Source organism: Lepidochelys kempii, chromosome 7 (assembly GCF_965140265.1).
Source record: "Lepidochelys kempii isolate rLepKem1 chromosome 7, rLepKem1.hap2, whole genome shotgun sequence".
NCBI lineage: Eukaryota > Metazoa > Chordata > Testudines > Cheloniidae > Lepidochelys > Lepidochelys kempii.
Genome location: NC_133262.1, coordinates 64,793,616 through 64,819,598, shown reverse-complemented (window position 1 = coordinate 64,819,598; position 25,983 = coordinate 64,793,616). Strand labels below are relative to the sequence as shown.

Below are 25,983 nucleotides of genomic sequence, written 5' to 3'. Positions count from 1 at the left end.
CTAGGTCAAGCACTTATGTGAAAAATTTAGGCCTTCTGCTAACTTGCTAGCCTCTATTAGGCCTCAGATTTATTGCAAAGTCTATTTCCACTATTTATACATTTTGTTTTTTTACTTCTTATGTTAGAGCTTTAATATTAGCAATTTTAAGCATGTTAGGTTTTCCTAACATATACATTTTAGTTTAAACATCAGCGTAAACCTTCCAAGATCAGGAATCAAGGATCAACAGGGGTGTTTCACTATAGGCCCATGGTCTGGCTCCATTTTGGAGGATGTATTTATCCTCCCTAAATTGTTCTCATTAAGTGTGCTTCATGTAGGGGAATTTTATCTAAGGAAAATGATGATGTCCCAACTCAGTTTGAATGGTGAATCCCAAACTTTCAGCAGATGTGCAGGGTTTCAGAAGACGGCAATTTTTTATATAATTCAAAAATATTTTTGAATATTTATAACGTGTTTTTTCTCCTAAAATATCAGCAATTAATTTTTGTAAAAATCAAAATAAACAAACAGTTTAATTGGGAGCACTACTAGTAATACAGGTAGAAAGCTTTGGGTTCCATTCAGAAAGGCACTGAAAAGACTGGGTTTTCCCGTGCTTGTCCTTAATACCTGTACCTATTAATTCCAGAAATAATTAGCTGGAAATGTCGTCAGAGCAGGTTGCTTTAAAATTCCCTCCGTGCTTCCAGTCAGGGTAGTAATATATGTAGGATAGTCTGCCTTTTTATTATGATGGCACTTCCTGTCCTGGCTTCCGTTTGGAAGTGTAGCGATGCATGAAAAATAAACGTTGGCTGAGGAACCTAAACAGGTATTTCAGGACCTTTCTGAAAAGTTTGTTTTAGGGTTTTAGATTCAGGTCCACAGATGAGGAAATATCAGATGCCATGATGATAGTGTTATTTTTACCACATTATTAGCTGATACTAAATTTAAAATGTCAGTAAGGAAGATGCATAAGTTGACATTGCCCTAGGCCCAACCCTAGTGGTCAAACTTCCATATTAAGCAATTTTTATGTAACTCTTGCCCTACTGTGCAGTAAAAAAAAAAAAAAAAATCCTCAAAAGCCTTCCATTTAACTTTATAAGCTGTATATATAAAATACACAATGTACCTTTACTCATATGCCAAAGATCTTCAGCAAAATTGTTTACTACCAGCTTAAGACTCTCAGTAATTTAAGCCCTTAATCTTTTATGGTATTTTCTCTTGCACTCTCTCACTCTCTGTCTGGTTCTGCAGCTGTCTGAGAACTAAATTGCTGTTCAAGCAACCTGATTTCAACAACTCAATGCTATCTCTTTATAAATATTGTTACTTTTCTAAGAACCAAAGTTCAGTTATTTACTGTAATTGTAACCTGCTTGAAGGCAAATGCAGTAGTTTTACCTTTTTTTAAGCCACAGTAACTACATAACCCTGGCTGAAGTTTTAGAGTTTGGGGTGGGGATATGGAGCATTATAACCTAATAAAAGATTTTACGTCATTAAGAATTACCAATTTAATCAGGCCTACTAATGTCTAGGTTTTTGTTTTGTTTTTTTCCCCCAAAAATCAGGTTATCAGATCTCTTGCCCATAATCTCTTAGTTTTTTGCAAAGCACTGGGGGAGTTGTGAGCTTTCAGCAGTTGTATATCTATATTTGCAATAGTAAGTCATTCTAGAAGAGAGGAATATGGGCACTAAGACTACCAACTAACCACTAAGTAAGGTTTTTTCTCCTTAGCTCTACTTAGCTCTGAGGTAATCATAGCTGTTTAAATTTCCCACACTGTAACTTAGTACTTGAAGTATGCATTTCTGGTAGGGTATAGTAACAGATCTAAATTCAACTGAAAAAAGCTGGTCAAGATCTTGGGACTATTAAATATGGAAGAACACTTCAGAGGTATTTGACATTCAGTATGCTACATACCATTGATTTCATTGATTGTTACCATCGTAAGTCTGATGTTATAACAGTATGGGTCACTGTGCACTGGAGTTATGTCTGATTCTCTTTTTATGCAGGTTTAAGATTTTTAAGAGCCCTTAGACTGATACAGTTTTCAGAAATTTTGCAGTTTCTGAATATCCTAAAAACAAGGTAAGACTTTAATGCATACTTAACTTGTCTGTAGTCTGTCTTCTCCAGTTTATAGTCATAGTCACAGGTAATTTCTCCTTTCATAATGCCATTGGAATGAATGGAAGTTATGGTTTGAAGTTATGGTTTGAATAGCACAGACTGAAACTCAATTTTTTTATGTATGTGTACACATGCACATCTTTATATATAAATAAAATACCTTTTTGATTTTCTTTCTGTGATGTAATTTTCATTAAAGATACTAGACTCTAAGGCATGTTCATGAGTCAAGTCATGTTTGAGCCTCATCCACGCAGCTATCCATCTTTTAGTAAATGTGATTATTAGTTTAACTGGTGACTAGTTTCATTGGTGAACCTGCTGCATTGGTGAACTAAGTGCCTCCTAATATATGGTCTTATTTCTCATACAAATATAGGCATCTCTTGTTTTCTAAATTTCCATTGCATCCTGTATTTCTAATGAATGGTTTATCAATTTCAATGTCTCTTTTATATCATCTGTTGATATTTCACTTGATACATTTTTATACCTGTAATATACAAGGGACTGAGCAATTATAAATGTAAAGGCAGATCTACACATTGATTAAATAATCCACCCTTTCACATTCTGAATCCCTACTTTATTGCCTCATTAAATTAGAAATAACTTGCCCATCAAAACACCCAACAGGGAGATGCCAGTTTAGAGATGATCATTATGGTTCTTCATCATTATGAAAATCTTTGATTTCAAAAACATTTTTTACATTGATTTTTCCACTCTGGATATCTCATTCAGTTCATTGTCATAAATGTTCCTTTAGAAGGATGTTTAAAATACTTCAATTAACTAAAACATTGTTCTTATTTTAACTGCTTTTGTGTGGCTGAACATACTTGGTAAGGTAGGCAGAATGCACATTAGCTGCTACTATGCCCATTAGTTAATCACCTTGAAGCACCATGTGCCATGTTTCACAGCAGCAAAGGGATTAACTTTTTAACATGCATTAAAATACACCAGCTAAAGTATTGGTCTAATGTTCTAGTAATTATTTTTAAATGCTAGAAGTTCAGTTCCACATTAAAATCCCCCTTCTCTTTCCCTATTCATTCATCATCCTATATTTGAGGGTGTGTCACTCAGTTGAAGTTTATTACCCTTAATGAGCAATGAACCCATGTAAATCACCATACTGTTGGTGAGTAAATAGAACCTTCATGTGTACACACGTTCATGACAACCAGCATGCTCTGCAGCCCTTTAAACCTTAAAACTGTTCTCATTAGTCAGCCTTTCATATTGAAAGAGATCCTAAATGACCTAAAGAGATCTGCCTGGAACTGTGTGAGAGTATAGCAAATGTAGTTTTTCTTAAAATAATGAAACTAGTTTAATAAACATACAGAGAAACTACAGTCCTGTAGCCTTAAAATGCCACTGGTCCCGCAGGGAGAAAGTGTAATTGTTACAGAAACTCAGTGCTTCAAAATCTCCTTGCAAAACACAAAGGGTCTTATCCAAAGCCCACTGAAGTCAGTAGAAAGACTCGCACTGACTTCAGTAGGCTTTGGATAAAGGTTCAAATCCCCTTCAGGAGTGGTGGAATTTTAAGGCTCCAGAACAGTAAGTGAAGGGGAGATGCATTAATTAAATGTGTTCCATTTAAAGCTGGCTTAGGACTTGACCCCTTTGTTCATAATAACATTTGTCTGGTGCCAAACTTTACTCCCAAATTAGGTGCTCATCATCTTTGTAATTATTTACATGAATATGCAGACATTCGTAAATCTCCTGATTACTATAAAGCCCTTCAAATCCAGCTTACTTATGTGGCTGCCTTTGTTTTACTCAGTTGATTAACCCAAACTGGTTTATCACTAAACAATTCATTTAATTTAAAAATCATCAAAGGCCTCAAAATAAATTGTTTCATGTGTCCTGCCTTATTCTTGAGCATACAGTAATCAGGCACATCTGATATCTCATAAATATCTGATAAACCCAAAGACAATTTAATAGTATAAAATACTACTGGTGTCCAAAAAGTATCATTTTATAAAATTTGTGGGCCAAACTGGAATAAATGGGTATTATTTTATTGACTTCAATGCAGTTGCCTTCAGTTATACTAGACCTGAAATTAGACCTGGAAGCTTTAGTGGTGGTGGTGATGGTGGATAGAATGTGCAAAATTAACCCCAAAACCTAAAAACAAAAGAAGAAAGAGGGAGGAAAATGTATTTGATAAGCATTATGAATAATAATGGAACAAAATTTACTCACCATGCACTTAAGTATAACTTGTAACCAGACACATCTAGCATAAAAGCCCATTGTGATAGGCCACACATCTGTTGTCATAATAGCAGAAAAAAAAATTGTGTGGAATTCTAGCCAGCACCAACAAATGCTATTTCCATCAGCGATGCTCATAGGTGCTATATATCAAAATTATTATGTAAATAAAATCAAATGTGGAAAAAGAAAGATTTTCATAATATTTTTTCGTCTTTCAGATGAGATGTAAAACCAAGGTGCTGACCACTTGTGGTTACTAATATCCTTTAGCACTTTTTCAAGAGTTAGAACAGTTAACTCACTGAATTCCTGTTTTGATTAAATACATTCTGCCTACATAAGTTTTAATAGAAGTTTGTTATATACAGAGGTGTTCCTCACTTTCTGCCCTAAGCTGTGATTTAGAACTGTATGCTGTAAAACAGCTGCTGCATTCTGTCATGCAGATGACTTCACTTCAGCCACAGGTGAAGTGTTTCCTGGATAGAGAGCTGTAAAATATTGTAGGATCCTGTATTATGCTTCTGTAGACATTTTAAAGTATTGTTGTTCATCTCTGAATATGAAGGCCAAATATTGTTGAAGCCAGTGAGAAATGCATGCACACGTAGCAGCTGATTTGCAAAATAAGCCAAATATCAAAAGTCTCAGGATAGAGCCTGAAATGTTCAGCTGCAATAATAAATACAATTTATCATTATCAACACTGAAATAATTGTATTTTAAACATTAACTTTTTGGATTATTTAAACAATTCTGAATGTATTATTTCATATTCCTCTCTTAAAAGTGATCCATGCTTGTGTGAAGAATGCTGTAAACAAATAACATAAGGGGCCATTTTAGTATGTTGTGTGTTGAGTAGCAACATCTATTGACAAATATGGTGTAATACTGATGGGTTATGCAGCACATCCCTTCTTCTCTATCTCATGTGCAAAGACAGTGCCTGTAATATTTGGTCTTGCTGGGGAGGAAGAGAATTCTCCTCCCTTGGACAATATGATTGACTTTAACCCCTAAATTAAAATTACTGCCTGCAAGGTTTTATTTTCTAAATACAAAGTCAGAGAGAGACGCTGAGTGAATGTAGCAATTGAAGGACTAGGATTAAAGGAACAAATCTCATTCATACCGTCAGCAGAAGGGCCATTCATAATACTGTGATCCACAGAGAGCACTTTACAAATGGAAAGGGAGTATATTAAACAGGTAGTTGCTGGGTGTTGTGTAAGTATACGAACATTTAAAAAATGCCTAACTGTTCTTTAGCAGACCCTCTATGGATGCAGAAAGAGTTTACAGCCGACTAGTGTAAACTGAACCTCTAGGAGGCTAACCATGTCCCATATTAATTTAAAGTTTATGTATTTACCTATGAAATGTAATATATCTTTTTCAGAATTGTTAATTTTTTTCTCCCATGTTTTAGAAGATTGAATATAGTTAGGTTTTTCCCTTCACCTTTTTATACAAGGTTGCAATAGAACTACAGGGCTTTAGGCAAGCCTCACAATAAGGGATTTTGCACAGATGTTGGAAAGAGCTTAAAGAGCAGGAAAATGTTTGTGACTAATCTTTCATCTATATTTAGTCTCTGACAGAAAGACAAGGGTATTTCATAAAGGACAGACAAGGTACAATTATGAATAAACATGCAAAAAAATAAAATAGACCTAAAGAAGAATCAAAGCAATTCTTCAATACCAGTTGTTGTTGTTGTTTGTTGTTTTATTTATTTATTTTATTTATTTGTATAAAGATAGCACCTGGAGGCAGGTTGACATATTATTGCATTATTGAGAAGCTTTCCCTCTCCCTAAAATTCATGGATAAGCAATATTCAGACTTTGATAATGAAGCACTGCATCCTTATGAAAGATGCCTTTTGGTTAAATTTAAGGACACAGAGATTTGAATCCTATGTTATGATCAAACATAACCACCGATAGGATAGGATGTGATATGATATAATGTGATATGATATAATATAATATATTAACCATCTACCTACTCCAGTTGGACAACTCATGTACTTAAAGTTATCCGCATGCTGGATTGGGGTGTCAATCTATTTCAGAGTATGTATTGCTCAAAGACGTTCAGACAGCTGAATATGAAGGTACTTGGCAAACTGAGTGACAAGCATTTGACCGATCAGTAAATCACATTGTTGAATACATTATCTTCTACCAGTGTGGAAGTTACTCTTAAAATAAAAAACACTAACAGTACTTTCACCCTCTTTTCTTTAAAAAGAGTTTTGAATTTAATTATAAAACAAAAAACAGATGTATAAAATATATTTACAAATAAGTGTAAAAACCAAACCTTACACCAGAGGTTCTCAACCTGTTTACCATTGTGAGCTGCATATGTTCTATGTGTTATGCAGGCCACATCCACACAATATATATACTACTAGGGTGACCAGATGTCCCGATTTTATAGGGACAGTCCCGATATTTGGGGCTTTGTCTTATATAGGTGCCTATTACCCCCCACTCCCTGTCCTGATTTTTCACACTTGCTGTCTGGTCACCCTGTATACTAACTGTAGGGCCCTGAGGATGGCACATGGGCCAAAGCCAGTGGTGAGCTGGAGCCGGTTCACTGGAACCGGTTGTTAAATTTAGAAGCCCTTTTAGAACCGGTTGTCCCACAAAGGTCTCATGGGCCTCATCCCACGAGGGACAACCAGTTCTAAAAGGGCTTATAAAATTAACAACCGGCCAAAAGTGGCACCTTAGGCACCACGTCTATGGGTGCTCCGGGGCTGGAGCGCCCACCGGCAGCTCCTCACCCAGCCCCAGCTCACCTCACCTCCGCTCCGCCTCTGCTTCCTCCCCTGAACTCATGACTCCTTTCCTCCACCCCTGCCCCCCCACCCCGGCTTCCCACGAATCAGGAAGGGGGGCCCTCAGGGGGAGCGCGAGGAGGGCCGCCTATGCCGCAGCAGGTAACCTGGGGGGGTGCACTCAGGGGAACTGCTCCTCGCCCCAGCTCACCTCTGCCTCCCTGGGCCTGAGCGCGAAGCCGCTGCTTGCTTCTCAGCCCTCCCCGGCTTCCCACGTGAACAGCTGATTCGCGGGAAACCAGAGGGGAGCCGGGCGGCACGTTCAGGGGAGGAGGTTCCGCAGGTGGTGTCGGAGAGAAGGCTTTGGATTCTTTGACCATGGGATGTTGTTCCATGAAGGAGGAGTGCTGGGCAGAGATGGGCTCCACCTAACGAAGAGAGGGAAGAGCATGTTTGCGAGCAGGCTGGCTAACCTAGTGAGGAGGGCTTTAAACTAGGTTTACCGGGGGAAGGAGACCAAAGCCCTGAGGTAAGTGGGCAAGCAGGATACCGGGAGGAAGCACAGGCCGGAATGTCTGTGAGGGGAGGGCTCCTACCTCATACTGAGAATGAGGGGCGATCACCAGGTTATCTCAAGTGCCTATATACAAATGCACAAAGCCTTGGAAACAAGCAGGGAGAACTGGAGGTCCTGGTGAAGGCAAGGAATTATGACATGATTGGAATAACAGAGACTTGGTGGGATAACTCACATGACTGGAGTACTGTCATGGATGGTTATAAACTGTTCAGGAAGGACAGGCAGGGCAGAAAAGGTGGGGGAGTAGCACTGTATGTAAGGGAGCAGTATGACTGCTCAGAGCTCCGGTATGAAACTGCAGAAAAATCTGAGTGTCTCTGGATTAAGTTTAGAAGTGTGAGCAACAAGAGTGATGTCGTGGTGGGAGTCTGCTATAGACCACCGGACCAGGGGGATGAGGTGGATGAGGCTTTCTTCCGATAGCTCGCAGAAGCTACTAGATCGCACGACCTGGTTCTCATGGGCGACTTTAATCATCCTGATATCTGCTGGGAGAGCACTACAGCGGTGCACAGACAATCCAGGAAGTTTTTGGAAAATGTAGGGGACAATTTCCTGGTGCAAGTGCTAGAAGAGCCAACTAGGGGGAGAGCTTTTCTTGACCTGCTGCTCACAATCCAGGAAGAATTAGTAGGGGAAGCAAAAGGGGATGGGAATCTGGGAGGCAATGACCATGAGTTGGTCGAGTTCAGGATCCTAACACAGGGAAGAAAGGTAAGCAGCAGAATATGGACCCTGGACTTCAGGAAAGCAGACTTCGACTCCCTCAGGGAACTGATGGGTGGGATCCCCTGGGGGAATAACATGAGGGGGAAAGGAGTCCAGGAGAGCTGGCTGTATTTCAAAGAATCCCTATTGAGGTTACAGGGACAAACCATCCCGATGTGTTGAAAGAATAGTAAATATGGCAGGCGACCAGCTTGGCTTAACAGTGAAATCCTTGAGGATCTTAAACATAAAAAAGAAGCTTACAAGTGGAAAATTGGACAAATGACCAGGGAAGAGTATAAAAATGTTGCTCGGGCATGTAGGAATGAAATCAGGAGGGCCAGATCGCACCTGGAGCTGCAGCTAGCAAGAGATGTTAAGAGTAACAAGAAGGGTTTCTTCAGGTATGTTGTGCAACAAGAAGAAAGCCAAGGAAAGTGTGGGCCCCTTACTGAATGAGGGAGGCAACCTAGTGACAGAGGATGTGGAAAAAGCTAATGTACTCAATGCTTTTTTTGCCTCTGTCTTCACGAACAAGGTCAGCTCCCAGACTGCTGCGCTGGGCAACACAGCATGGGAAGTAGGTGGCTAGCCCCTGTGGAGAAAGAAGTGGTTAGGGACTATTTAGAAAAGCTGGACGTGCACAAGTCTATGGGGCCGGATGCATTGCATCCGAGAGTGCTAAAGAAGCTGGCGGCTGTGATTGCAGAGCCATTGGCCATTATCTTTGAAAACTCATGGCGATCGGGGGAAGTCCCGGACGACTGGAAAAAGGTTAATGTGGTGCCCATCTTTAAAAAAGGGAAGGAGGAGGATCCTGGGAACTACAGGTCAGTCAGCCTCACCTCAGTCCCCGGAAAAATCATGGAGCAGGTCCTCAAGGAATCAATCCTGAAGCACTTACACGAGAGGAAAGTGATCAGAAACAGCATGGATTCACCAAGGGAAGGTCATGCCTGACTAATCTAATTGCCTTCTATGATGAGGTTACTGGTTCTGTGGATGAAGGGAAAGCAGTGGATGTATTGTTTCTTGACTTTAGCAAAGCTTTTGACACCATCTCCCACAGTATTCTTGTCAGCAAGTTAAAGAATTATGGGCTGGATGAATGCACTATAAGGTGGGTAGAAAGTTGGCTAGATTGTCGGGCTCAACGAGTAGTGATCAATGGCTCCATATCTAGATGGCAGCCGGTATCAAGTGGAGTGCCCCAAGGGTCGGTCCTGGGGGCGGTTTTGTTCAATATCTTCATAAATGATCTGGAGGATGGTGTGGATTGCACTCTCAGCAAATCTGCGGATGATACTAAACTAGGAGGAGTGGTAGATACGGTGGCAGGTAGGGATAGGTTGCAGAGAGACCTAGACAGATTGGAGGATTGGGCCAAAAGAAATCTGATGAGGTTCATCAAGGATAAGTGCAGGGTCCTGCACTTAGGACGGAAGAATCCAATGCACCGCTACAGACTAGGGACCAAATGGCTAGGCAGCAGTTCTGCAGAAAAGGATCTAGGGGTGACAGTGGACGAGAAGCTGGATATGAGTCAACAGTGTGCCCTTGTTGCCAAGAAGGCCAATGGCATTTTGGGATGTATAAGTAGGGGCATAGCCAGCAGATCGAGGGACGTGATCGTTCCCCTCTATTCGACATTGGTGAGGCCTCATCTGGAGTACTGTGTCCAGTTTTGGGCCCCACACTACAAGAAGGATGTGGAAAAATTGGAGAGAGTCCAGCGAAGGGCAACAAAAATGATTAGGGGTCTGGAACACATGACTTATGAGGAGAGGCTGAGGGAACTGGGATTGTTTAGTCTGCAGAAGAGAAGAATGAGGGGGGATTTGATAGCTGCTTTCAACTACCTGAGAGGTGGTTCCAAAGAGGATGGTTCTAGACTATTCTCAGTGGTATCAGATGACAGGACAAGGAGTAATGGTCTCAAGTTGCAGTGGGGGAGGTTTAGGTTGGATATTAGGAAAAGCATTTTCACTAGGAGGGTGGTGAAACACTGGAATGCGTTACCTAGGGAGGTGGTAGAATCTCCTTCCTTAGACGTTTTTAAGGTCAGGCTTCACAAAGCCCTGGCTGGGATGATTTAATTGGGGATTGGTCCTGCTTATAGCAGGGGGTTGGACTAGATGACCTCCTGAGGTCCCTTCCAACCCTGATATTCTATGATTCTATGATAGGTGGAGTGGAGGTGAGCTGGGGCTGGGCGAGGAGCTGCTGCTGGGTGCTCTGCACCCACCAAATTTTCCCCGTGGGGGCTCCAGCCCCAGAGCACCCGGGGAGTTGGTGCCTAAGGCGCCACTTTCGATGTGATCGGTGGGGGGAGCGGCTGCTCCCCCGCCTAGCTATGCTACCTTGCCCCTAGGAGTCAGAGGACCTGCCGGATGCTTCCTGGGAGCGACCCCAGGTAAGCATCGCCGGGACTCCCCACCTCGCCCCCCGGCAGGTCCCTCTGGCTCTTAGGGGTGAGGCACGGTGAGCACCCAGTACAGTGGCCCATGAGACCCTCCTGCACAGTTCTGGGGGCAGTCAGGGGACAGGGGAGGGGTGTTGCTGGGGCAGGGGTTCCAGGGGGGCATCAAGGAACGTGGGGGGTTGGATAGGGCAGGAGTCCCGGGGGACAGGGGCGGGCCACGACCCCCTCGTGGGGTGAGGAGGGAACCGGTTGTCAAGATTTTGGCAGCTCATCACTGGCCAAAGCTGAATTCCCATTTGAACTAAAGAATATCTTTTAGAAGAAAACATCCAATCTTCATGGGGCAAAGTAGCTTGACTCCAGTGGGGCTGCAGAGGTTCATCTGTACAGAGTAATTTTGAAAATGGGGCCTTATGTATGAACTGTAAATGTAAATGTAAACATTATTTAATTTGGAAGCCGAATCTTTACCACATCTGGCCACTTTAGCACATTGCCGCATCCACAACTCCTTTTTCCCCTAATGCAGCTGTACCTTCAATAGCTACAGTTTAGCCACAAATTATATATGATTGGACAATTAAAAAACACCATGTTATTCTCCTTGTCTACCTTCTATCCCTCAAGACCCAGTATAGCTACAGACTTGGGTTCTGATCCTATAAACACTCAGAGACTTGCAAATACACATCCGGAGGGGACTGAAGGGTCAGGCCATGATGTATCAGTCTGTAAAAGCTTTAGGAAAAAATAGTTCCTACACAAGAACATCTTCCAACTTAGATTACTGCAGCCACTAATAAAGTTTTCCAAAACACTCCAAGAGTATGTAAAATTAAAGCATTAAAATTAGGCTTCCTTATTAGCTGGGGGGATTGTTATTAGCTGAAAATGAGATTGAATTACAGCACCATGGACTCCTAAATCTCTAGTTTATCTATGGATTCATAACATTTTTGTGTGTTTATAAAAAGGAAAAGTATCTTATCTGATACTTTGTGTAAAGTTTTAGCTTGATGTTCGCGGAACTATTAATATCAAGAATAGAGGTGGTCAAATCATTTATAATATAATAAATAATATTCATTGCTATTTAACCCTTTCTCCTATTTGCATATTGTTCTCTAACTGATCCTATCTAGTCATGTATTTGATACTTGCAAACATTAGTCAAATAATTGTAAGAAAGTTTTTGCCATGCGTTCACATCAGCTAGTCCTTATTCAGAACATGCAATCCATCATCCGAGTCACGTGGTATTGTTATACTCTCTGTCTGGATTATTTAAACTTTTTAAATAGGAAAATAATCAACAATGCATTTTCTGGTACGAATTTTGGGACAAACCATGCACAAAAATAGGTGGAACTTCCAGGATTAACAAATATGTTCGCACATACCTACTGACCATTTGAATGCTCAAGAATAATGAATAAAATAATCTCACAAAAGATAGCAAATTGACCTTCTTGCTTTTATTTCTTCATACAAGGAAGTGTTTTCACCATCAATGTGTTGCAAAATCATAGCTTATATGGGGAAAACTGACAGAAGCACCAGAACACTGCAAATTTCATCATCCTCTTGCAGAAGGAGAATTCCTCCCCTCTTCCCACAAAGGGGGTGGGACGGTCACATGGAGACCTAACATCCTTACATTATCCTAATTCCCATGACAGCATAGCTCCAAATTTACGAGTGAGAATATGGCAACTGCAGATTAATGCAATAATCTGTTCATTGATTATTTTCCATACGTGCAGAATAAAACCTCAATCCTGCAACAATTTACATAGGTGTTTAACTTTATACGCAATGAGCTATTCCACTGAACTCAGTAAATGCATTTTTCATGAATGGGGCTGCTCACAGTATATAAGGTCTCAGCAGGGATGGAGCTAAAAGCAAAAAGCATACTAAAGAAACACACCAGGCAGAAAAAATGAAACCAATTGGAAAAAAAGCAGAGATGTACAAATAAATGTTACAAGTTTAAAAGGTCTGTTTCCAAGCTGATGTAAATTGATGTAGCTCCCCTGACTTCGTTAGATCTACACTAATTTGCACCAGCTGAAAATACGGCCCAAAGTATTTACACTGAAATAATTGCTATTCAGAATCCAGGTAGAAATAAGCAGAGGAAAAAAGGGGGAAAGAGGAATAAAGAAAAGAAAATAGGAATGTGGAAATAGGGAAAGAATGGATGTTTTAGGCCTGTGGTGTCTCCTATTTGATCATGATCAAATCTCCTAGAACTTTTCTAAAATATCATTCATTCCATTTAATAGCTTCACAAAAGCTGCATGTAAAGCTGTATAAAATCGGTGAAAGCAGATATTGCAAGCTATGTAATAAAATTTTTTGCATATAGTTTTTTCAGTATTTGTTAAATTCCCAGACAGTGCCTGCTCCTGTTCCCACTAAAATCAATATGAGGAACTTCAGGTCTAACGTATATACACAGCAAACTCTTTCTGTGTACAGATACTCATTAAAAAGTGTGTTTATATAACTTGTGTTCCTGTTACAACTTACCTGTAAAATATAATATATATTTGTTTGTTTGTGCAGTAATTCCATCAAACTGGTGAATCTGTGCTCTATATTCATCAGCACATGGCTGACAGCAGCTGGGTTCATACATTTGGTAAGTTAACTTGAAAATACTTCATCAGGTTTATTTCATGGATTACCTCCTCTGAGCTACTTTATTACCTGAAATTACCTTGCTTGGGATAATCCCTTGACACTGTTACAGAGTACAGTAAAGAAAGGCATCACAGCTGGCTGACTTTCCAGCCTTGTACCCAAAACTAATTCTGAACAGTAAGTAATATTCACTTCACTAACCTCCGTGTTTAGGTTCAGAAATAGTTACATAAGTCTGGGACTTGGATTTTAATAGAACTCTTTTAATAATCACATCCTACCACTAGGTGGCAATATTGCCTTAATAATTACCAAGAGTACTTGTCAGAAAAGGCTGGTACAGCATAAATGGTAATGCATCCGATGAAGTGAGCTGCAGCTTACGAAAGCTTATGCTCTAATAAATTTGTTAGTCTCCAAGGTGCCACAAGTCCTCCTTTTCTTTTTTACGGATACAGACTAACACGGCTGCTACTCTGAAACCTGTCATAAATGGTAATGACATCCTGGAAAACACATGGCTTCGCCAAAAAAGCAGTTTTGTATTTTCAGAAGAATTAATCTGATTTACTAACATTTTAGAGTAGGGTTCTTAGAGATTAGTTCTCTGCCTTATTCAGTTTTTTTTCAAAAAATCATATCACTTTCAGCCCCTGACAAAAATATTATCTACGTTTGATGGTTTACGCTCTTATTCAGTATTGATTAGCTGTATGTTTTAAACACTTCTATAACTAAAAAGATCTCAGTTATAAAATAATGGCATTAATATGCATTTTAAAAGTTAAAAAAGCAATAACAGTTTTGAAATGAATTGTTTACTGTCAATTATATTTTGTAAATACAATTTAATATGACTTTAGATGTACATTGTGTAGCAGATAATTTTGCCCAGCTCAGGGTCAGTAAGATATCAGGTTGTTAGCAGCAGCAATCTATGCAACAACAGATTTTGGGCCAGATTCTGATTTCAGTTACATCGGTGTAAGTCTGGAGTAACTTCATTGACTTCAATTGAATTATTCTGAATTTACATTAGTGTACATGTGGTTAAAATTAGACCCATGATCTTTTAATTATGGAAGGTAGTCGTTTGTCCAAATGTCTGTTTTCCACTCTAAGAAAATATTCATATCTTACCTACCATTTCAAAATTTGAATGCCCTATAATGTCCTTATTTCTGTGGATGACTACGTTTCTGACACCTATATCACACAGGAAAATGATAAAAGACAAAAACATCCTGGCACCTGCGGGTGAACCACCTTTCAAAAAGTGATTGCTCTGTATCTGACCTATCAGACCTCATCCTCAAAGGAAATCTGCACAACGCTTTCAAAAGATGAGCTGGGAGCTTAAATTCATTACTCTGCTAGACACCAAAAATCATGGACTGAACAGAGACACTGGATTTATAGCTTATTATAACAATCTGTAAGCCACTAGCCCCTTCTTTTGTCTTTTGACTGCAGAGGCGTTAACAGGCTATTCTACCTTGAATAGTCCCTTACAATATGTGATAAGTACTTATGCTAAAGAATCTGTTCCACCTTCCATTTAGCTGTGATGTGGGCGTTCCTTTCCGAGACTTTAAAAAGAGCTCTTGGTGGCTTGAATGCTTGTTTCTCTCGCCATAGGCGCTGACTCCATGGATGCTTCGGGGCTGGAGCATCCATGGAACAAAAAATTGTGGGTGCTCAGCTCCCACCAGCTACAGCTGTTCAGCAATGCCCTCAATCAGCTAATCTGGGGCATCCCTGATCAGCTGATCGGCAGTGCCACCAAACAGATGATCGGCAGCTGAGGGAGGGCCTTGGGTTAGGATGGAGATTAGCGAGCAGTGGGAGGGTGGGGACCTCCGGGAAGGGGTGGAGTGGGAAGAGGCGGGACGAGGGCTGGGACTCAGGGCTAGTGGTGGGAAGAAATGAAGGGAGGGCGGAACCTTGGGGGAAGGGGCAAAGTGGGGGTGGGTCCTTAGGGTGAAGTAGTGATAGAGCACCTCCGGGGAAAAATAAAAGTCAACACCTATGTGTCTCACCAACAGAAGTTGGTCCAATGAAATATATTATCTCACCCACCTTGTCTCTCTCATATCACAAATCCTCCTCTGTGACTTTTGTGATACAAGCGTCATCATCAGCCTGCATTTAGTGGCTCAAAAGACCAGACTCAGGGTAGGTCTACACTACCGCCTAAGTCAATCTAACTTATGTTGCTCAGGGGTATGAAAAAAACACCCTGAGGGACGCAAGTTACAGCGACCCAAGCACTGTCCACACCGGTGCTATGCCGGCGGGAGATGTTATGTTGGCCGGAGATGGACAAAACATGTGATAATTGTGCCATGCATTGTTGTTAATTATTTATTAATAGTTCAGGTATTATTTTTCTAGGTTTGAGGAGAAGCAGGTTTTTAAAAGTTTAATAAGTTGTTAAAAAAGTTTAATTTTAAAAGTTCAATAAGTTTTACAAGTTTAATAAGTTGTTGATTTTCTGTTTCAGTGTTTCTCACACTTTCTTTTCATGCTTTTCAGTACAGGTGGTCTAATTCTACTGCAGGGTTTCTCAAATGTGTAATATCATAATGTGGACCACATCTTATGAGCTGTAGCTCACGAAAGCTCATGCTCAAATAAATTGGTTAGTCTCTAAGGTGCCACAAGTACTCCTTTTCTTTTTGCGAATACAGACTAACACGGCTGTTACTCTGAAACCTGATCTTATGGAAAGATTATCATATGGATAGTTTCCTTCCCAATCATAATCGCGTATCATCCCTGTGGTAACTGCAATAGCTGGCTACATGGGAAAATAAAATTTGGAAATTACTTACTGTATTTTAGCTGCTTTTTAATAAAATTTCTGAACTGGAAAATAAGAGGGGGAGCCAGACCCTTGGAACCAGCCAGTTCTCCTAGGACTACCAGCAAGTGATCCACAGATCACAGTTTGGGAACCTCTGCTCTATAGTAATTTTAAACACAGATCTCTGTTACCTTGTTTGGAATTTGAAACCATTTTATTTACTGTTAGGAAACAAGATAAAGTCACTCTGGTTTGCTTCCCATTCTCGTAGCCTGAGGTGCTCAGGAAGCTTGGGAGGAATGGTTAAAAATGGCAAGCTTTTTTTTTTTTTAATTGGTTTGTTTATTTCCATATTCAGAAGTTTAAGAGACAACTTTTCAATTCTGTGCCTTTTAAATTGTGCCCAAATATTTTCAAGTGCTTCTATTTGTTGGCATGTACTTATGCATGAATTGAATAACGGAGACTATCACTTGAGCATGCACAGAATTCTCCCAGAGTTTTGATTGCATACATCAATGCACTTACTAGCATTGCAGGTTCACTTCAAGGATCCTTTAGAAAATTTGCTCCTTGATGAATTTCAGACTGGAACCAGTCTTTGTAGTCAACCTAAGTTGTTATTGGTCATGGTCAGAGAAAGAATGCCAAACTAGATAGACCTCGTGTCTGATCTAGCATGGCAATTCTAGCCTTCTTATAGATGCATGAAAACAGGGGGTTATAAAAGAACTCTAGCTTACAAGATCTCAACCAATTCATTGGTCAGGCCATAACTCTTGATATGTGTAGCAGTTCTTTCTGCTGGGTATAGTGAGATCTGCTCAACTGTTTAGTCATCTATAATTATCTTTCCTTCTGATGGTTGGGCATAAATCATGCTACTGCCGATAGCTAGTAAAAACTTGAGTTTTGATTGTAGAAGCTTGTGATTGGGGAACTAAAAGCTATGAGTTTTTGTAACCAGAGATCTGTTTCTCATGATGTATACATGTGGTTAACTAACAACCATTACTATGTACATGACATCATTGGCCATGCGTTATTTTAGAAGGAAAAGGAAGGTGAGATTATCTGGATTCCATTATAAACTAGATACTTTAGTAACGACTGGTGACAGCGTTTTCCACAAGTAACATAAGCAAGAGGACCCTGTATGGTAGCAATGGAATTGTACAACTGTAATTAAGGCAGAATTTGGCCCTTGATTAGTAAAATGTTTCCAGCATTATATGCATGCCAATTAGACAAAAGTAAATAATTACAACTAGTATTAATCTGTTACTGCCCTATTAAATCATTCTATTTGTCCTTTTATGTTGTAGGTGGAGAACTCAGGGGATCCATGGGAAAATTTCCAAAATAACCAACCACTTACATATTGGGAATGTGTTTATTTACTAATGGTTACAATGTCCACTGTTGGCTATGGAGATGTTTATGCAAAAACAACCCTTGGTCGCCTTTTCATGGTCTTCTTCATCCTCGGGGGATTGGTAAAATGTCTTTATTGCTACTACTACTTTAATACCAGCTCTTTTATATCCCCTAAAGTTTATTAAGCAGCAACCTGAACTGTAGTGTCTGATTTAGTAAGTTAAAGACGTAAGAATTTTAAACAATTCAGCCACATACCTTTTTCTTTTTATAAGACAAGTATTTTGTTAAGTGAGATCATCATATTTTTGAAGATTGTCATTAATCTACAGTAAGAATAACTCTAATATATTTACGATAATAGTGCATGTAAATACATGAAATGCCTTAGCAATTCTATTTACAGTCCATTACTTTTCAGTGACACTAACTGTTGTGCATTGTTTGATGATGGTCATTGATATTTTGAAGGAAGTTTGCGGTTTCAAGAGCCCTCCCCCACCCTCTGTGTTCCTTCCCAGAATTCCAACAAACACTGTGGCTTAGTACTGCCTTAAAGAGCAGCATGCCTGATACAGACATTAGCAAACCCTGTTCTCTTTAATTTCAAACATGCAACCATGTCATAATGTTCACTCACAGTAGACTACGTTTAGTATAAACACAACAAATTTCCTTTAACTCCATTTAACAAATCGTATCGCTCCTTTTCCTGTTCAAATAAGTATGTACACAGCACTAAAATTACTAATTGTTCTATGTCAAATTACCCTTTTTTATCATTGCTAGTACCACTACAGCAACTGCTGCATTTTGTCTTTTAAAAGAGCAGTTTATGTTAAGATTTATGCTCTGTAAGGTAAGTGTGAATTAAAATTCAGTCACAATATATGTATTGTACGTTTACGTGCACATGTGTATTGTTGTTATACACATATATTTATTGTACATACGCATACGTCTCTCTGTAGGAGGTTTTTGTATAACAGATACATTATCAATGCAAAATGTATAATATATATGCACTTACATACAAAAGACGCACATATTTGCATATGGATAAAGAGACCAAGTTGACTGGCAGCAGCTCTTAGAAGTATCCAGCCACAAGCAAGATGTTTGTTGGACAAAACATGGCAGATCATTTTTTTTCTCCTCACTACCTTTTTCTGTCACATGTTCTTTCAAACCTTTTGAAAACAAAACTTTTGAAAAAGGTTGGTTTTGTTTTGTTTTTTTGAGGGGGAGTTGACACCATTTTGATTCTTGAGAGCAGGCAAACGCCTGGCACCATATTGTTTTTGTCTTCTTTTGAATCTTCATTGAAAAAGTCCGCCTATCTCTCCGCCTGCGCCCCCCCCCAAAAGTAACAATCGTAATATCCACTTTTGTTTTTTGCAGCATGAATAGTCTTCCCTCCTCCCCCCCCCACCCCGCTTCAGGAAGAATTAGACACAGCCAGTATTTTACAATTCGATGCCAATTTGACTTTATTTTGTTCTTCTTTTGTTTTGTGTGCTTTTTTCCCTCTTTTGACCATTACTTTAGTTTATCAAGTATACATCTTCAAGACCAACTTTTACATTGAACCCTCTTATTTTGTTTTATAATTTGCTTTTTTTTTCATTTTAAAAATACTTTTATAGGTCTAATTCTTTTGCATTTTCAGATTTTAAAAGATATATATCTTCTGAAAATATTCATCATCCCCCTTTCTTTGGCCTCTCTTTTTAGTCTTTTCTTCTGTCTCCTATCTTCTTCTTAGGCCATGTTTGCCAGCTACGTCCCTGAAATCATAGAGTTAATAGGAAACCGCAAGAAATATGGTGGTTCCTATAGTGCGGTTAGTGGAAGAAAGTAAGTATTCCAAGAGGCTCTGCTGCCTCTGCTGCAGTAGAACACTCTCTGCATGCCATTTTCTTTTTTTGTTTTTTTGTTTCATGCATGTAGGCAATGTTTGCTCGCTACGTGCCAGAAATTGCTGCTCTCATCCTTAATCGGAAGAAATACGGCGGGACTTTTAACTCAACCCGAGGCAGAAAGTAAGTCAAAGAAGACCAGGTGTGGTGGTGACACGCTAAAGAACCCCTGGGTGTGGTGACATCTGACTCATGGACATACACTAATATGCTTGTGCTCTGTGACATCAAATGTCACCACCAGAGAGTTGTCACACTATGTTATTAGAGACGTGGGCCATGCTAAGGTACAAGTCGCAATATTTTGCCCCTTTTTCTAGAGAATATCTGGATACCACTAGAACTAAATTGATACATTCTGGAAGGAACCCTGCTATTGCTTCTGCAGTTAGCTTGTGGAACAAGGTCACATCACACTTTTCTAAGCACCAACCAGCTAGACATCACTTGATTGTCTCTTGAGCAAGTAATTATACTGGTCATCATTTGAAATTACTCTGTCCATGAGAAAATTGGGTATGGCAGAATATGACATGGGCGCTTTATGTTGTCCGGGTTATTTCATTATGATGGCCACACTGGAGGATGATATTGCTACTTTTCATTCATCAAATCCTAAGAGATGCTAACTACATGCAACTTCAGTTGACTTAATTTGGCGTTTGCAGGTGCTCGGCACTTCTCAAGATTTGGAACAGTCTTTTTAAAACCATTATATGCCCTAGCCTGAAAAGCATGCATCCGATGAAGTGAGCTGTAGCTCACGAAAGCTTATGCTCAAATAAATTTGTTAGTCTCTAAGGTGCCACAAGTACTCCTTTTCTTTTTGCACATAAGAATAATTCTTTTTGGCTGGTAGCAACACTTATGCTTAAATAGGCCACATAAACCTTCAAAAATTAACTGCTTTACATTTCCATTGATTGCCTGTTTTTCATCTTGACCATGTTACAACCAAGTCTATCTGAAAGCCATGATAGATCTGTTGAGAAATAGCCTCAAATAAGGTCTATATACTCAGAGAATAATATTCTCTTTTCTGTTCCACTCTACGAGTATTTCCATCTTCTCTTGAGTTCAGCTCATCCTTCTGCCATTCCAGTGCAGAAATGGAGAAAACTGGCCTCAAGACTTTTCACATACACTTTTCCACAAAACATAGTAGAGGACACTCTGAATAATCCTTTTTAGTGGAATCTAATTGTTTGTCCCTCCCCTCATCTTTGAGAATTAAGCATTTCAATTTAGTCCCTTTGAAACCATCACTTTACACACGATGTTCATGTGACATGAATATGGTAAAATCAAGTTATTTCTCTTCCTTGTTGAGTTGAGAGACTCTAAAGACCTGTAACCATTTACTAGCTAATTCCTGAGCACTGGTTTACACCATGTGATCCACAAGTAAAAGCTTTTCCTTCACTGATTTGTTACATCATTGAGCATTACAATGTGTCCCAGTTAAGCAGAGGATCCTTAATCACTCTTTTTTCCTTGGTTTTTTTTTTTAAAAAAAAGATACTCTCAAATGCCTAAAATACATAATTACTACCAGTACCAGAATCTGCTAGTACAGTTCACCCAGACCGGTTGGGTCTATAATCCTCAAGATTAACAAAAGCATCTTCATTGGCATTTGCCTTCTCTGACCATCAAAGAGAGAGGGAGATCACTAGTTTCTCCAAAATGTTTAGTTTTAATATCTGTCTACTCAGTTTCCTACATGTAGTCTTAAGTCTAGAAGCTTTTCAAACATAAAGCCACAGAATTAGCTGGTATAACTCTTATTGGAGTTTCATCAGCAGAGAATATGACCCAGTAAATACAGTTATAAAAATACAGTTTCAATCCCCCTAGTCTAGTCTTTTTTGTCACTGGTACCCAGCATTGCTCTGTTGTCTCTAAACTTGGACCTGATCTTCAGTCAAACTCCAACACCGTGAAGGCCTCAACTCCCAGATCACAGGCTTCCCGCTAGCTTTGGGCCTTGCTTCATCTTATTTTATCACAGCTTTTTCTTTTTGCTTTATTTATATGTGCTCTGTTTGTTTTTAGCTCTTTCTCTGTTGGTCTCTGCTGTCCATATTGCTTGTCAATTGTACTCACTCTGTCATCGGCACACAGACTATTCAATTTACTTTACGCATTGTTTCCTGGTTCAAAAGCTAATTACTAAGTACTTTAAAGAAGTCCTTTGCTCACGTGGATCTATCATCAGAGAATATAAGCTTGGGAACTGCTCAGTAAAAAGCCATTAGCACCCCTTGTTTGATGTTGCTTTTGCCGTCAGTAGAACAAGATTGATGAAATGTTATGCTTGGCCAAAATTTGAGTTTTCATTTGGAATTCAGTGTTGAGAGAATGGGCTGTCAGAACCAATATGTTTTCCTTCACTTGGGATATGGGCATATGGAAGTAATTAGCAATGTAAGGTCTTCAGTTGAGCAGGCAAGCATAGATTCTGGCAGAAAACATAATGAGAAACTACAGTTGTTCTATTTCTAATGTCAAAAAGTTTCCAGATAAAATTAAAAGTGTCTACAAAATGAAAGCAGCTAAACTTTGTTGAAAGATGTTGTTCAGACTCTTAAAATAGCATGTGTGTTTGATTTTCTCTCTGAGAGAAACACATAAAATGTGTGTGGTGTGTGTGTGTGTGTGCACAGATGTACACAAATCACAAATATTGTATATATAAAATAAGATGTCTATCCAAATTACAGTATTACACATAGTAGGATGTTAAAAAAAAGATTTCTCAGTTCTTGTGTCAAAAACAATAGAAAATTGCATTATCCAATTTCAAGCCCAAGGATGTATTTTGGGAGAAGTATGCTGTAAACTTATACCTATTGAAGTAGCTGGAACCTATGCATATAAAATATTCCCAATACCTTCAGTCATTCAAGAAAAAAACATTAATTTTGACCATGTTTACACAGTGCCTTTCAACCAAAAAGATCCCAAAACATTTTACAAACTATAGGAATCATTTTGCTTATTACAGAAACACATTCACCCTGGGGTGAGATGCGTAGATAGCTTGGGAATAGAAGGAGCTCTATGTCGCAAAATGTCCTGTGAGTTTTTTTAATTACATCAAATGTGTAGGACCTCAACTTTGCAACCTGTTCCAATAATGAGATCTCTAAGAGTACAGTCGATAGAATACCATGCAAGAGAATTTGTTCAACACTGACTTTGAGCAAAGTGTCATTTACGGATAACCAACACTGTTTATTTAATATTTCATTTGTCACAATATAGCACACTGAGGTATCCCATATAAATATTGACCTTGTTCACCTCATGATACCTGATACAGTTGCAACCCACTGTACTATGGCTGCAGCACACAAACGAGTAAAAAAAATCCTCAATCCATAATTATCTTTGAGTTTACAATTCTTCTCTATGGAGAATGACAGCCATGTTTAATAACTGGAATGGAATGACCATAGATCATTTAATGAGAATGCTGTAATCTGCATATTGTGGGAAGAGGACAATTTAAGCTAAAAATAAAAAATAAAGTTCATTCAGTGGGACAATCATAAAGGGAAACATATCTACTTTTCTAATGTTACTAATGGGAGTAATGATAAAAATATTATTATTCACTATATTTTTCTACTTTCATTGTGAGTATATAAGGAACCTGTTTGTTCTGTCCCATAAACTATAGCAAGCACCTATTCTCCCTCCTTTCCATTAATTTCTAGTGACTAGATTTTGTATGCTAAACTGTTTTGCCCTTTTTTGCAAATATTTTTTAAAAGATCATTTAAGGTGGATAGATGCAAAGAAAGTACTATATATGACATTGTCTGTGACTTGTGGCATTCCCATTGATGTCTGTGGGAGTTTGGTTCTCAAATTGAGAACTTTGGTTCTAATTTCTGTATTGCACTATCAGTCTGTAAAGTAAAGAATGGTCTAGTGGTTAGGAATCTGAATGCCTTGGTCCTGTTTTTAGCTCTGCCACAGATTCCTTATTTGACTTTAGGTAATATTGTAATTTCTCTGTGACTCAGATGACCTATTATTATAATTAATAGACTAATACTTTCCTCAGAGGGATGTTGTGAGGATTAATTGATTCATGTTTATGCTTTCTGCAGATGAAAGGTGCTTTCTAAGTGTGAAGCAGAGAGAAGTTTAAAGTCATATTATAGTCTGCTATGTGCAGTATTATACACAGTTTATTTCACTATAGACAACACAAGTACTGTACAAGAGCTGTGTTTTATGTATTTAAGCAATTTCATAGGTGGATTTTAAATATAAAGTATATTTAGCAGACAATGTGGTATTGTACTGCTGAATACTGTATTATGTTACCAATGGCAGTGGTAACATATGATCCATTATAATATCTGGACATCAGGCACTTAGTGATATATTGCATGCTGCAAAGGATGAGGGTGTGGAAGTAATTGTTAACTAAATTAGTAGCATGCTAGGATCATGAAGAACAGGCATAGTAGTTTGCAATGATTAATACTGGACAAAAACAGATGGAGAGAAAAAAGTTAGATATAACATGAAGTGAGGAGGGAGAAAAAGCAATGTGATCTGGGAAGTGCAATATAATAGAGGATCTGTAGATCAGGGAACAAAACAAGAAAGATTATAAATGCAAGAAAGCAGGCAGTCATTTTTTACCATGGGTATCACCAGTTACCAGGTGATGATTTATATCTTGAATATTGTGATGTCATTATTTCCCCTCGGTGATTGCGCTCTTCTGAGGAGTTCTGAAATTACCCTATGTATAGTCCTTCTCATTTTAAAACTTTCAGCTCAACAGAAACTACAAGGGGCTTCTTTTGGAGCCTGTCAGCAAGCACTCCTGGATTAGCCTACAGGGGACATTTTAGAGCACAGCATAGCTGACCATATATGGATGAACAGGACACCACCAAGTCCAATGTCTGCTGGCTGGTAGGGAAATAGACCAGGGACTCTAGATCAGTGTTTCTCAACCTTTCCAGACTACTGTACCCCTTTCAGGAGTCCGATTTGTCTTGCATACCCCAAGATTCAACTCACTTAAAAGCTACTTGCTTACAAAACCAGACATAAAAATACAAAAGTGTCACAGCACACTGTTACTGAAAAATTGCTTACTTTTACATTTTTACTGTATAATTATAAAATAAATTGGACTATAAATATTGTTCTTACATTTCAATGTATAGTATATAGAACAGTATAAACAAGTCACTTTATGAAATTTTAGTTTGTACTGAGTTCGCTATTGCTTTTTATGTAGCCTGTTGTAAAATGAGCCAAATATCTAGATGAGTTGATGGTACCCTCTTGGAGGACCTCTGTGTACCCCCAGGAGTATGCATGCCCCTGGTTGAGAACCACTGCTCTAGAGTGCAGCCACTAGACTTCAAAGTCAGTCCATTCGTGCCAACCTCTGAAAGACTGGGAGAGTCTCTTTGACAACTTAGTGTTTGGATGCTCTTCTGAACTTTTCCAACCAACTTTTTTATTATGAAATTCGGGCTGGTGTTCTCATGAGATCAGTTTTTCTCATTAGATTTTCAGTGATTCTTGGTTTTGTCTACACAAAATTCTGCAAATGTATTCTTCCTTGTGTTATTTTGGAACTTCCCTTTCTAGTCCAAGCCAAAGTACAAATTATAGAGGTATCTGAATCTTAAAAAAAAAGCCCAAAAGCCAGATTAATGTTTCTGAAATTGTTAGTGCCAAGTTCAGTTTGAGTTTTGGATGAAGATCGAAATCAGTTCTTAATTGCTCCTTCCTAAATTAACATGTTATTTTACATTTATGATGTTCTCATAGGACGGCCCTTTCTTAATTGTTTTCTGTATGCATGCACATGCTTTGCAGCTCACATGATCAGGATTGATTCAAACACTGAAGAATAGTCTCCCAAAGAACGTTAGTGGGCAATTTAAAATGGGACTGGACAAAATACTAGAAAAAATACTGTAAGGAATAATCCTGCAGTGGAGAGAGAGAGATTTTTTTTTCATCTCTGATTTCTATTTTATTATTAGTCTATAGTTCTTAGGGCCAAATGCTGCTTGCCTTACTCATACTAACTCCTATTGACTGCTATGGTTGTTTATGAAAAAGGTGAGCTAAATGTGACTCTATATAAATACATATTATACATAAATCCCTTGATAGTAAAGATTAATGAAAGATACTATTTTAAATTTTCAAATCAGAAACATTTTAATCATCTTGAGATATTGTTCTAGTTAAGACGTGCTTAAGATGTTTATTTTAATCAAACCGCAGTGCTGTATAAGCTATTAAAATCTCTTGTTTCTCCTCTCTTATGATCTGCTATGC

General features: G+C 38.9%; 1 protein-coding gene across 26 annotated transcripts in view; it reads left to right on the top strand.

Annotated features, from left to right (window-relative positions):
• The window catches only part of KCNMA1 (potassium calcium-activated channel subfamily M alpha 1), an 855,266-nt gene that overhangs the window by 607,032 nt on the left and 222,251 nt on the right, over positions 1–25,983 (top strand). For all 26 annotated transcript variants that reach the window (XM_073353218.1, XM_073353215.1, XM_073353216.1 and 23 more), the window contains exons 6-9: positions 2,025–2,100; positions 13,468–13,543; positions 17,677–17,847; positions 19,494–19,585. In XM_073353218.1, coding sequence (XP_073209319.1) covers positions 2,025–2,100; positions 13,468–13,543; positions 17,677–17,847; positions 19,494–19,585 — 415 coding nt within the window. The remainder of the gene's footprint in view (positions 1–2,024; positions 2,101–13,467; positions 13,544–17,676; positions 17,848–19,493; positions 19,586–25,983) is intronic.